This window comes from Heteronotia binoei, chromosome 4, assembly GCF_032191835.1.
Source record: "Heteronotia binoei isolate CCM8104 ecotype False Entrance Well chromosome 4, APGP_CSIRO_Hbin_v1, whole genome shotgun sequence".
Taxonomy (NCBI): domain Eukaryota; kingdom Metazoa; phylum Chordata; class Lepidosauria; order Squamata; family Gekkonidae; genus Heteronotia; species Heteronotia binoei.
The window spans coordinates 181,391,872-181,405,925 of record NC_083226.1 but is presented as its reverse complement, the minus strand read 5'-3'; the positions used below and the strand labels follow the sequence as shown (position 1 = coordinate 181,405,925).

Sequence of the window (14,054 nt, the reverse complement as noted above, 5' to 3'; positions counted from 1 at the left end):
CAAGTTAAAAAGCATGGGACCCAGTACCGAGCCCTGTGGCACCCCACTGCTTACCGTCCTCCACTGCGAAGACTGCCCATTTATACTCACTCTCTGCTTCCTATTACTCAGCCAGTTTTTGATCCACAAGAGGACCTGTCCTTTTACTCCATGATTCTCAAGCTTTCTAAGGAGCCTTTGATGAGGAACTTTATCAAAAGCTTTCTGGAAGTCAAGGTAAACAACATCTATCGGGTCTCCTTTGTCCACATGTTTGTTCACCCCCTCAAAGAAATGCAACAGGTTAGTGAGGCAAGATCTTCCCTTGCAGAACCCATGCTGAGTCTTCCTCAATAACCCGTGTTCATCAATGTGCCTACTCATTCTGTCCTTGATAATGGTTTCTACCAACTTTCCCGGTATTGAAGTCAGACTGACTGGCCTGTAGTTTCCCGGATCTCCTCTGGAACCTTTTTTAAAGATGGGGGTGACATTTGCTACCTTCCAGTCCTCAGGAATGGAGGCAGATTTCAATGAAAGATTACAGATTTTTGTTAGAAGATCCACAAGTTCAACTTTGAGTTCCTTCAGAACTCTCGGATGTATGCCATCCGGACCCGGTGACTTATTAGTTTTTAATTTGTCTATCAGTTGTAGGACCTCCTCATTTGTCACCTCAATCTGACTCAGGTCTTTCAACACCCCTTCCAAAATTAGTGGTTCTGGGGTGGGCAAAAAGTTCTCGTCTTCTACAGTGAAGACGGAGGCAAAAAATTCATTTAGCTTTTCAGCCATTTCCCTATCCTCCTTCAGTAATCCTTTTACCCCATGGTCATCCAAGGGCCCCACTGCCTCCCTGGCTGGTTTCCTACTTCTAATATATTTGAAGAAAGTTTTATTGTTGGTCTTTATGTTTTTTGCAATATGCTCCTCATAGTCCCTTTTTGCCTGCCTGATCACAGTCTTGCATTTGATTTGCCACAGCCTGTGTTCCCTTTTACTAATCTCACTTGGACTGGTTTTCCACCGCTTAAAGGAGTCCTTCTTACCTTTTACAGCTTCCATTACTTTATTTGTTAACCACGCAGGCCTTTTCTTATGCCTGTTTGGGCCTTTCCTAACTTGTGGTATGTATTTTATCTGAGCTTCTAGGATTATAGTTTTAAATAGCGTCCAAGCTTTCTCAAGGGTTTTGACCGTATGTACCTTTCCTTTCAGTTTCTTCCTCACATGCCTCCTCATCTCAGTGTATTTACCCCTTTTAAAGTTAAACGTGGTTGTGGTGGTCTTTTTGGACAACTCCCTATTTATACAAACGGTGAAATCAATAACATTATGGTCACTGCTCCCAAGCGGCGCAATCACTTTTACATCTCTCACCAAGTCTTGGGCATTACTTAGGACCAAATCCAGGATCGCCCCACCCCTGGTAGGTTCTGAGACCATCTGCTCCATAGCACAGTCATTGAGAGCATCAAGAAACTCAATCTCTTTCTCTCGACCAGAACACATATTGACCCAATCAATCTGCGGGTAGTTAAAATCACCTATTACAACACAGTTTTTACGTTTAGCCGCTATCTTTAAGCCTTCCATCATATTATAATCGTCCTCTCTCTTTTGATTTGGTGGGCGATAACAAACTCCCATAGTTAAATTTCCTTTTGGGCCCTCTATTTCAACCCAAAGCATTTCTAAAAGTGAATCTAATTCTCTGATCTCAGCCTTACTGGACCGTATATCCTCTCTGACATACAGAGCCACCCCACCTCCAACCCTTCCCTCCCTATCCTTCCGATATAGCTTATATCCAGGAATCACCGTGTCCCACTGATTTTCCTCATTCCACCAAGTTTCTGAAATTCCCACAATGTCTATGTTTTCTCCCAGCACTAAACATTCCAATTCACCAATTTTACTTTGAACACTTCTAGCATTTGCATACAAACATCTATAATTTCCCAGGCGAGCTAGGCCCGCCACCTTCCTCCTGCCGCCTCGAGACACTGGCAGACAGTCCATATTGTTTGTCACCTTCACAGTGGACAACTCCGGTCCGTTACCCGGTAGAAAAATAGCAGCTAACCCTTCATCTCTTTGAGACGAGTCCTCCCGAACCAGAGACATTTCATCTCCTGTCGGCTTTCCCCCAAGATTTAGTTTAAAAACTGCTCTGCCACCTTTTTGATTTTAAGCGCCAGCAGCCTGGTTCCATCCGGGGACAAGTGGAGACCGTCTCTTTTGTACAGCTCCCGCTTGTTCCAGAAAGCATCCCAGTGCCTAACAAACTTAAACCCTTCCTCCTTACACCATCGTCTCATCCACACATTGAGACTTCTAATTTGTGCCTGTCTCTCCTGCCCTGCACGTGGAACAGGTAGCACTTCCGAGAAGGCTACCTTGGAGGTCCTGGCCTTAAGTCTCCCGCCTAGCAGCCTAAATTTTTCCTCCAGGACCTCACGACTGCATTTCCCCACATCGTTGGTGCCAACATGCACCACGACCACAGGCTCCTCCCCAGCACTGTCTATCAGTCTATCTACTACACGCGTAATATCCGCTACCTTCGCACCAGGCAGGCAAGTCACCATACGGTCAGTACGCGGTTTCGCCACCCGGCTGTCTACTTGCCTAATGATCGAATCACCAACTACCAATACCCCCCCTCTCCCCCTGCTCAGGGATGGTTCCTTGGCGCGAAAGGATTCCCGCTCACCGACCGAAGAAGAGGTCCCTTCTGAGGGCGCATTCCCCTTATCCTCAGCATGGTGCCCTGTTCCCTCTCGACCCTCACGCTCTCTGGCAGCAACGGGGCTGCTACGTTCAGAGCGGGGCTCATCTAATACGCCCCCGAGAGTCTTCCCCAAGTGCCTAACTGACCGTCTCTGCTTCTCCAGGGCAGTCACCTCGGCCTCAAGGGTACGAACTCGTTCCCTGAGGACCAGGAGCTCCTTGCATCGAGCACACACCCAAGACTTCTGTCCTTTGGGCAGATAGTCATACATGTGACACTCAGTGCAAAACACTGGAAAGCCCCCAACCCCCTGCTGGCATTCTATCTTCATTGTATATATATATATATTAAAATATACAGTCCTCTTTAAATGCTGTTTAAGTGGCTCCCCTTCTGGCGGGTCAACTTACCTAAACTTACCTTATTGGGAACTTACCTTATTTGGAGAACAAAGAAGCCAGGGATCTGGGTTCCTGCTCCTTAGAGAGCCCCTAGGCGAAGAGCCACAGGCCAACAGGCTCGCGCCTTTGGCAAGGCGCAGCTTAAAATGCAAAGAGGTGGAGCAGGGCACTCCTCAGCAATCACTCTCAATCAGCAGCAATCACTCTCAATCTCTTTCACCCTTAAGGCAGTCAACCAAACAAAGAGCAGTCAACCAAACAAAGAGCAGTTCCCCAGCTATCACACCTTAGAATTTTAGGCAGCCCCACAAACCTTAGAATGTAGTCCTTCAAAACTCAGAAATTCTCAGCAATTTCTCCAGCTGTCTCAGCTTATCAGAGCTGCTCTGCTCTGCTCCTCCCAGACCTCTGTGAGATGTGCTCAGCCTTTGGCAAGGCGCAGCTTAAAATGCAAAGAGGTGGAGCAGGGCACTCCTCAGCAATCACTCTCAATCAGCAGCAATCACTCTCAATCTCTTTCACCCTTAAGGCAGTCAACCAAACAAAGAGCAGTCAACCAAAAAAAAAAAAATAAATAAAAAAAAAAATGAGACCTTGTCGAGCAGGTGCTGTGCTAAACTTTTATATGCAACTGTTTTTGTTTTGTTCTTCTTTTCTTTTCTTTTTCTCTTTTAATTAAATATTTTTACTGTTTGGAATGCTGGCAGTCAAACTCTGTACCACATAGATCCCCAACCGCCTTAGACCACGCTGCTTTAAGAAGGGGGCCCCGGGGAAGGCATGCAGTTGGATAAGGTGCCAATCCTCCAGGGGTTCCCCGAAGAAGTGCTGTGGTCTCTGTGATACCCAAGTACTGGGTGGCAGAGGGCCTTGAGGCCTGGCCTCATAGCTGGAGAGGGGGATTGGGAGTCCTGTTCCTCTCAATCTGAACCCTTAGACTGAGCAGGTGGTGGCAGCAAGCCCAAATGGCAGGAGGAGAAATAGCTCCCTTCAGGAGTTGGCGACTCAATAGGGAGCTGACGGGACCGGGTCTGAAGGCAGAATCGGGCCGGTTCCGTCACAGAGACAGTCAGTGGTGGGAGAGCTCCCCTTGCTGGAGATCTTCTCTCCTCCATCCTTTGGGGACGCTCTGGTTTGGATCTCCTGCATTGCCCTGGGGGCTGCATTTGATCACCTCTAGGGCCCTTTCCAGCTCTATGATTCAGGCCTCTCCAACAAGGCATGTGCTGTGGAAGAATCCACTTTAGGCTGAAACTGAGGAGATATCCTTGTTGAATGGTCCCCTGCCTCCCCAGCAGCGTTCCCTGAAAGCTAAGTGAGTGTGAACTAGCTCACAGTTTTTTTAGCCTCCAGCTCACACATTTTTGTCTTGGTTCAGGGAAAATGGCCCCGGAGCAAACTAACTGATGCAGCAGCTCACAACTTTAATGCCAGGAGCTCACAAAGTAGATTTTGTTGTTCACAAGACTCTGAAGTTTAGAGGGAACACTGCTCCCCAGCCACTTAAAAAAAATCAGCTCAAAGTATCTTTATTAAAACTCTTAACGCTTTCTTTGCACAGAAAGATAAAATACATACGTATGCACAACACAACTATGCTAGAAGGAGACTTTTAAAAAAAACAAAAGCCGGGAATAACAGTCTCCGTAAGACCAGCATAAGGAAAGCTTAGGGAATTATTTTTGGGAGAAGGAAAAACACCTGTACCATATAAATCACTGGCCATCGTTTGCATCATTATGCATCTCTCTTTGTTAGGGTTTGTAGAATCTTTCGGGCTCAAGTGCCGTGTTCTACTGGAGAAAGTTTTTCTTCCAGACGTTTCATTCTCATCTGTGGAGAACATCCTCAGTAGCGTTGCAGCCAGAGCAGGCACTCTGACCTTCTTGGCTGCTGTGCATTGAGTGAGGCCAGGGCTGCTGGAGAGCTGCTATTTCTAGGCTGGAGGGGGTGTGGTGAAAGGGCAATAGGTTTGTGGATGTGCCCATTGTTTGGTGGGGCTTCCTGGAAGGGTAGTGATAAGGAAACTGGCTGTTGAATGTAACCATTGTTCTGTGTTAATTGCTGGGAGGGTTGGAAGGGGTGTGAAGATAAGGAAGATGGTTGTTGACTGTGCTGATTGTTCTGTGGAACATGCTGGTTGTTCTGTAATTTCTGCAATTTATAGTCTGTAGGGTGTTTTGCAGAGCTGGGTACCAAGATTGGTGGATGGAAATGCCTTCTTCCTTTGCCTTAACACCAAGCTTAGTAAGAACAACTCCTACAAGAGCTATGGAACAAAGAAGAGAACCCTGCACTGCCCTCTTTAATTCCATTCCTCCTTCCATTGGCTCCCTCGGTTCTTGAGCTCTCTTTCCCTGCTCTAGGTCTCCAGGTGACCTCTGCAGTGGAGGAGAAGAGTTTGCAGACCTGCCTATTTCCCCCTCCTTCCCTGCTCCACATATGGCAAAAATAGTTGCCTACGTGTGGGTTCCTCCTTGACCTCCGGGATTCGCACAATAGGTGTGAAAGAGCTGCAAGTGGCTTCCGAGCCACAGTTTGGCTATGCCTGTTAGAGACCAACAAGTTTTTCGGAGCATGAGCTTTTGGCAGTCAAAGCCCCTTTTCTCAGATACCTGTAATCCGATGAAGGGAGCCTGGACTCCCAGAAACGTATACCAACAAAAACTTGTCGGTATCTAAATTGCTACTTCAAATGCTGAAGCTGAAGCTCAAATCCTTTGGCCACCCAATGAGAAGGGAGCACTCACGGGAGAAGACTCTTGAGAGTCCCTTGGACTGCAAGAAGATCCAGTGAGTCAGTCCTGAGGGAAATCAACCCTGACTGTTCCCTGGAAGGTCAGATGCTGAAGCTGAAGCTCAAATACTTTGGCCACCCAATGAGAAGGGAGCACTCACAGGAGAAGACTCTTGAGAGTCCCTTGGACTGCAAGAAGATCCAGTCAGTCAGTCCTAAGGGAAATCAACCCAGACTGTTCCCTGGAAGGTCAGATGCTGAAGCTGAAGCTCAAATACTTTGGCCACCCAATGAGAAGGGAGCACTCACTGGAGAAGACTCTTGAGAGTCCCTTGGACTGCAAGAAGATCCAATCAGTCAGTCCTAAGGGAAATCAACCCAGACTGTTCCCTGGAAGGTCAGATGCTGAAGCTGAAGCTCAAATACTTTGGCCACCCAATGAGAAGGGAGCACTCACGGGAGAAGACTCTTGAGAGTCCCTTGGACTGCAAGAAGATCCAATCAGTCAGTCCTAAGGGAAATCAACCCAGACTGTCCCCTGGAAGGTCAGATGCTGAAGCTCAAATACTTTGGCCACCCAATGAGAAGGGAGCACTCACAGGAGAAGACTCTTGAGAGTCCCTTGGATTGAAAGAAGATCCAGTCAGTCAGTCCTAAGGGAAATCAACCCAGACTGTCCCCTGGAAGGTCAGATGCTGAAGCTGAAGCTCAAATACTTTGGCCACCCAATGAGAAGTGAGCACTCACAGGAGAAGACTCTTGAGAGTCCCTTGGACTGCAAGAAGATCCAGTCAGTCAGTCCTAAGGGAAATCAACCCAGACTGTTCCCTGGAAGGTCAGATGCTGAAGCTGAAGCTCAAATACTTTGGCCACCCAATGAGAAGGGAGCACTCACGGGAGAAGACTCTTGAGAGTCCCTTGGACTGCAAGAAGATCCAGTCAGTCAGTCCTAAGGGAAATCAACCCAGACTGTCCCCTGGAAGGTCAGATGCTGAAGCTGAAGCTCAAATACTTTGGCCACCCAATGAGAAGGGAGCACTCACTGGAGAAGATTCTTGAGAGTCCCTTGGACTGCAAGAAGATCCAATCAGTCAGTCCTAAGGGAAATCAACCCAGACTGTTCCCTGGAAGGTCAGATGCTCAAGCGGAAGCTCAAATACTTTGGCCACCAAATGAGAAGCGAGAACTCCCTGGAGAAGACTCTTGAGAGTCCCTTGGACAGCAAGAAGATCCAATCAGTCAGTCCTAAGGGAAATCCACCCTGACTGTTCCCTGGAAGGTCAGATGCTGAAGCTGAAGCTCAAATACTTTGGCCACCAAATGAGAAGGGAGCACGCACTGGAGAAGACTCTTGAGAGTCCCTTGGACTGCAAGAAGATCCAATCAGTCAGTCCTAAGGGAAATCAACCCTGACTGTTCCCTGGAAGGTCAGATGCTGAAGCTGAAGCTCAAATACTTTGGCCACCAAATGAGAAGGGAGCACTCACTGGAGAAGACTCTTGAGAGTCCCTTGGACTGCAAGAAGATCCAATCAGTCAGTCCTAAGGGAAATCAACCCAGACTGTTCCCTGGAAGGTCAGATGCTGAAGCTGAAGCTCAAAGACTTTGGCCACCAAATGTGAAGGGAGCACTCACTGGAGAAGACCCGATGCTGGGAAAGACAGAAGGCCAAAGAAGAAGGGGATGGCAAAAGATGAGATGGCTGGACAGCATTACTGATGTAACAAACACAGATTTGAGCATACTTCAGAGGATGGTGGAAGACAGGAGGGCCTGGCGTGACTTGGTCCATGGGGTCGCAAAGAGTCGGACTCGACTGTGCGAATGAACAACAACAAATTGCTACTGGACTCAAATCTACTGCAGCCCGACGTAGCTGCCCTTTGAAAACCCCTAGAGAAGGGAGCTACAAAGTCTTCAGGGGTGGTTAGGAAAGCTCAAGCCCGGAAGAGCATGGTTTGCATCTCAGTCATGCCCCCAACCCCAAGAGCCAATTGTTGCGGGAAAAATTAAAACCGGTCCCCTTATGTCAACAACCCGTGTCATTTTACATTGCTAGAAGCACTTGAAAATAGCTTGATGCCAAAGCTTAACAGAGAATATGGGTCAGTTAGAGAGAGTTTGAAGAAAATTTTAGGGGGGGGGGGGATTATTCTGGCAAGAAAGATGTTTTGGTTTAGGAGATGGGAAAGAATCGGATAAGGGGAGAAATTCTCACTGGACAGTGTCTGAGATGGACATTGGCCAGTTTGAGAGCCCATCTGCATAGCAGCTGATGGGGAAAGTGTCAGATTGACGCAGAAGAGAGATATTATCAGAGATGTGAGAAAGTTCTCAGGCTAGAATCCATACAAGCCTTAGAAATGTCCCACCATCTTGCTGGTATCAGAGAGCCAAAGGACTCTGGGCAGGTCAGCCAAAAGCTGGGTTACAGATCTTTAACTAAAGATTGGGCTAATAGAACTTAGAGAAGAGAAAATTGGGAACTTAGAACTCTAATTTAGACTTTAGCAGGTATAAGATTGTGCTAATTGGATTTGTTAATTGAGAAATAGAATGTGGAAGCCTAACGTTTAAAACTGGGAAGTATTTTAACTGTTTAAGAAAACTGTATTGTGTAGGAATCTATGAGAGATTTAACCGAGAGCATAATCTGAGTTTGCTATCTTAACTGTTTTTGAAAAGTTACTGAGTCTCGTGTATTAGGTACTGAGAGCGCTGGGTCGTTTTGGAAAACTGTGGGTAAGAACATAAGAACATAAGAGAAGCCATGTTGGATCAGGCCAACGGCCCATCAAGTCCAACACTCTGTGTCACACAGTGGCAAAAAATTTTATATACACACATACACTGTGGCTAATAGCCACTGATGGACCTGCGCTCCATATTTTTATCTAAACCCCTCTTGAAGGTGGCCATACTTGTGGCCGCCACCACCTCCTGTGGCAGTGAATTCCACATGTTAATCACCCTTTGGGTGAAGAAGTACTTCCTTTTATCCGTTTTAACCTGTCCGCTCAGCAATTTCATCGAATGCCCATGAGTTCTTGTATTGTGAGAAAGGGAGAAAAGTACTTCTTTCTCTACTTTCTCCATCCCATGCATAATCTTGTAAACCTCTATCATGTCACCCCGCAGTCGACGTTTCTCCAAGGTAAAGATCCCCAAGCGTTTCAACCTTTCTTCATAGGGAAAGTGCTCCAGCCCTTTAATCATTCTAGTTGCCCTTCTCTGGACTTTCTCCAATGCTATAATATAGAAAGCGTTTCTAAAATATATATAAAGGAATTTCCCCATCACCAATCTACACGGGAGGATGGCTAAATGCAACCCGAGGAGCGTTTTTGATGGGTGAAAGTGAACAGGAAGGGAGGCAGCAGCACAAAAGCAACATCAGGGAAAGGACTGAGCATTTTCGTATCCCTCTCCACCCGAACACAAACATACAGCTTTCTGCACCAGCACAGAGACCAGACTGTTACGATTCACCTTTCTCCTCTTGCTTGCCCCAGACTGAGGTTCCCAAAGCAAGGAAGTGTGAGCAGCTCCTTATGTGAGCCGGGCTGGTGACAGCACACAAGGGGGGAGAACCCCTGCCCTAGCCACTCCGTTGCCTTCCTCCCTGAATTTCTCTCTCTCTCTTTTCCATTAGCTTCCCCCGTGGAGTGGAGCAGCACAAACATGAGCCCTGCTGGGCGAGGGCATCAAAGGATGGCAGAAAATGGTAGCGCAGAGAAAACCAAAGCGGTGCTCTACATTATCTGCTCCCTTCGCCCAGCTATTCTTGAACACTGAGCATCTGGGTCGAAAATTGCTCTCGACCCCAGACTGAGCTCTTTAATTCACAAACTGTGCTAGGGGTGGTGTGATGTACGATGGATGAATGCGCGATGTACTCCAATCTACAAAGAAAATCTTGGAAATATACAACTCGACATACAAGATAGGTAGAAGAAAGGGTATAATCTAAAGTCCTGTCTTAAGTGTTGGGCCTCTTTCTAGCTTTAGGGTTTTACAAAAAGCTTTAGGGTTTTACAAAAATGAACTCTTTCTCTGCTGTTTCCCTGTGTAGAATCATAGAGTAGGAAAGGACCTCCAGGTCCTGCAGAATGCAGGAAATACACAAAGACCTCCCCCTAAATTCACAGGATCTTCATTGCTGTCAGATGGCCATCTAGCCTCTGTTTAGAAACCTACAAGGAAGGAGAGCCCACCACCTCCCAAGGAGGAAGCCTGTTCCAATGAGGAACCCCTCTAACGGTCAGGAAGTTCTTCCTAAGGTTGAACCAGAAACTCTTTTGATTTAATTTCAACCCCTTGGTTCTGGTCCTGCCTTCTGGGGCCACAGAAAACAATTCCACACCCTCCTCCATATGACAGCCCTTCAAGTACTTGAAGATGGTGATCGTATCACCTCTCAGCCGCCTCCTCTCCAGGCTAAACCTGCCCAGATCCTTCAGCCTTTCCTCATACGACTTGGTCTCCAGACCCTTCACCATCTTCATCGCCCTCCTCTGGACCCAGCTTGTCTATATCCTTCTTCCTTTTGTACTTTTGCTTCATTTTGCCTTTCATGTCTGCCTACACGTCTAGAAAATTTCCAGGCGGTAACTGATTGCCTTCAATGAATTTCTTTAATTGCTACGACTTTCCCTCAACGGACTTTTATTTATCAGAGAGAGAAAATGCCAGCAGAAACCAACACTACCACTGAGGGGGAAACACTTCATCAAGAGTCCCATTTCAGTGGCCAGACTCACTCACTTCACGCCGGAGTACTATTCATCAGCTTTTAAACTGGATTCCAAAAGAAGGAGCAAGCAATTAAATCGTTCCCTACATTGGAGAGCCAGTTTGATGTAGTGGTTAAGTGTGCGGACTCTTATCTGGGAGAACTGGGTTTGATTCCCCACTCCTCCACTTGCAGCTGCTAGAATGGGCTTCCGTCAGCCATAGTCCTCACATTGTCCTTGAAAGGGCAGCTTCTGTGAGAGCCAGTCTGGTGTAGTGGTTAAGTGTGCAGACTCTTATCTGGGAGAACCGGGTATGATTCCCCACTCCTCCACTTACAGCTGCTGGAATGGCCTTGGGTCAGCCACAGCCCTCACATTGTCCGTGAAAGGGCAGTTTCTGTGAGATCCAGTTTGGTGTAGTGGTTAAGCGTGCGGACTCTTATCTGGGTGAACCGGGTTTGATCCCCCACTCCTCCACTTGCAGCTAGTGGAATGGCTTTGGGTCAGCCATAGCCCTCACATTGTCCGTGAAAGAGCAGCTTCTGTGAGAGCCAGTCTGGTGTAGTGGTTAAGTGTGCGGACTCTTATCTGGGAGAACTGGGTTTGATTCCCCACTCTTCCTGTTGCAGCTGCTAGAATGGCCTTGGGTCAGCCATAGCCCTCACATTGTCCTTGAAAGGGCAGCTTCTGTGAGAGCCAGTCTGGTGTAGTGGTTAAGGGTGCGGACTCTTATCTGGGAGAACCGGGTTTGAGTCCCCACTCCTCCCCTTGCAGATGCTGGAATGGCCTTGGGTCAGCCATAGCCCTCACATTGTCCTTCAAAGGGCAGCTTCTGTTAGAGCCAGTTTGGCGTAGTGGTTAAGTGTGCGGACTCTTATCTGGGAGAACCGGGTTTGATTCCCCACTCCTCCACTTACAGCTGCTGGAATGGCCTTGGGTCAGCTATAGCCCTCACATTGTCCTTGAAAGAGCAGCTTCTGTGAGAACCAGTCTGGTGCAGTGGTTAAGTGTGCGGACTCTTATCTGGGAGAACCGGATTTGATTCCCCACTCCTCCATTTGCAGCTGCTGGAATGCCCTTGGGTCAGCCATAGCCCTCACATTGTCCTTCAAAGGGCAGCTTCTGTTAGAGCCAGTTTGGCGTAGTGGTTAAATGTGCAGACTCTTATCTGGGAGAACCGGGTTTGATTCCCCACTCCTCATGTTGTGTATGTGGACTCTATGTTTGATTTATTTAATTAAGTATTTTATTTTATTTATATCCCAGCCTCCCTGCGAAAGCAGGCTCAGGGTGTAGGGTTGCCAAGTCCTCTTCAAGTCTATTGTACCGTAGAGTTTTATCTCCCAAATGGCTAGAGCATCCGAGAAAAGCCATAGAGTTTTCCCAGAACCGCCTAGAGCGGCCCGCGTGCACGCCACCATTTTGATGACATGGTTGGATTACAACAATAAAACAACAATTGCATACAAAAAGATAATAAAATCGGTCACTGGTAACACATAAAAAATGAAAGGGCGGGTGAGCTCCAGGAGGGTCAACAGAACAAGATCAGGAGAAAGTCTCCCTGGACAGGACTAACTTGCAAGCCCTGCAGAAGCTTGGAAAGTCCCACACGAGGAATAAAACGGATTCCATTTCAGCCGAAGCTTCCACAGCAGAGAGCCCACTTCCCATAGAGAGCCCACACCCAGGATGTGACGTAATGACTGAATAAGAGCACTTTAAAGACGCTGTCAGGGTTTGTAATATTTTAAATGTAACTGAGATATATATATGTGTTTGTGTGTGTATATATATATATATATCAGGGTTTGTAATCTTTTAAATGTAACAGATATATATAGATATATAGATCTATATATAGATCTATAGATATATAGATATATATCTGTGTGTGTGTTTTTGTGTATGTATATACTATGTGTATATATATATACACACACATATATATGTGTGTGTGTTTATATATATGTATGCATGTGTGTGTGTGTGTATATATATATATATATATATATATATATATATATATCAGGGTTTGTAATCTTTTAAATCTAACATATATATCGATATATATAGATATATAGATATGTATCTGTGTGTGTGTTTTTGTGTATGTATATATGTATGTGTATATATATATATATATATCAGGGTTTGTAATCTTTTAAATGTAACATATATATGCGTGTGTGTGTATGTTTATATGTATTTTTTTAATGTTGTACATCATCCAGAGCCTGGCACTAGCCGGGATAGGGCGATTTATCAAATGCAAATAACATCAACAACAACAATACTGGATCCTCCCTAGGCTGACATTTCTATACCAGATTATGAAGTGAGCAATGGGAAGATGCAGGGTCAAAGGGCCCCACCGGATTTAACTTTGCGCATTTCCAGTTGAAAGCGCTGCTTCTAGCATGCCTGGTGCAGTTGCGCATCTGCCTACTTTCAAGTTTTACAAATGAAACTTGCCATTTAAAATGCTGGCTCCCAACGACTGCTGCCTTGCATCCTCTCCACACAAGAATGTCATCCCCATGGCAGAAAAACAACGCCTGTCGTGTGCCTCCTCGTCTGGGAAACCCAAGTTCGAATCCCCCACTCCAGCGTGGAAGCCTGTCGGTTGACTTTAGGCCAGCCCCGTCCTCTCATTCTAGCCTACTTCACAGGGCTGCTGTGAGAATAAAATGAAGGGAATGCTGTTTATTCAGTGCGCTCCGCACATTTACGACGGAATGCGACGGCAACCTTTTGGCTGCTTATTGAGTGTTTAATTTATATTGCTTAATTGTAGACTGTTGATTTCTTGTTGTATTTTGACTGTTTTTCTGTTTGTAATCCGCCCTTGAGCCCATATGGGAAAAGGCGGAATAAAAATCTGCTAAAAAAATAAAATTCTACTTTTAAAAAATAATAATAATAAAGCTTTCTTTAACTTAAAATAGTGGAGGGAAGAGCCAGGATGCAGAAGTGGGGTGCAAGGCTTATATCGTGGGGGGGGGGGGGGGAACCAAGTGGTGACGTCACGCGCGTGACGTCACTCAGTGACCACACGCGCCCCCCCCCCCTTACCCTTCGCTTGAGGAGGTCTCTCCCCGGCATCTCCGCGACTCTCCTTGCCGGTCCTTCCTTTTTTCCTTTCCCTCTCCCGCCGACTCCTCTCCTTTCAGCAGACGCCGGAAGTTGACGGCGGCACCCATGGCAACGAGGCGGAAGTGGCTAGCCCCCCCCGTGCCATAGAGACAGGACGAAATTGGTAGCGCCCACCCTCTTCCCCCCTACGGCGAAATGGTTCCTTCCGCGCGCTTTCCCAAAGGGATGAGAACCGCGGCGCTGAAAAGGGGAAGAGCCCGAATGCTGAATAATTAATCGAAGGGGCGGAGCGAGGGGAGGAGGAGGCGCCTTGATACGCCCCTGAAGCTGGATATGGAAATGAGGTGGGCGGGGCGAGGGTGAGAACGAAGGGG

At 46.9% G+C, this 14,054-nt stretch overlaps 1 protein-coding gene across 1 annotated transcript in view; it reads right to left on the bottom strand.

The window, feature by feature from the left end:
* The window catches only part of DNAI1 (dynein axonemal intermediate chain 1), a 310,319-nt gene extending 296,630 nt beyond the window's left edge, over positions 1-13,689 (bottom strand). The window contains exon 1 of the mRNA XM_060236614.1: positions 13,660-13,689. Within this exon, the coding sequence (XP_060092597.1) occupies positions 13,660-13,689 (30 nt within the window). The remainder of the gene's footprint in view (positions 1-13,659) is intronic.
* Positions 13,690-14,054: the final 365 nt, after the last annotated feature.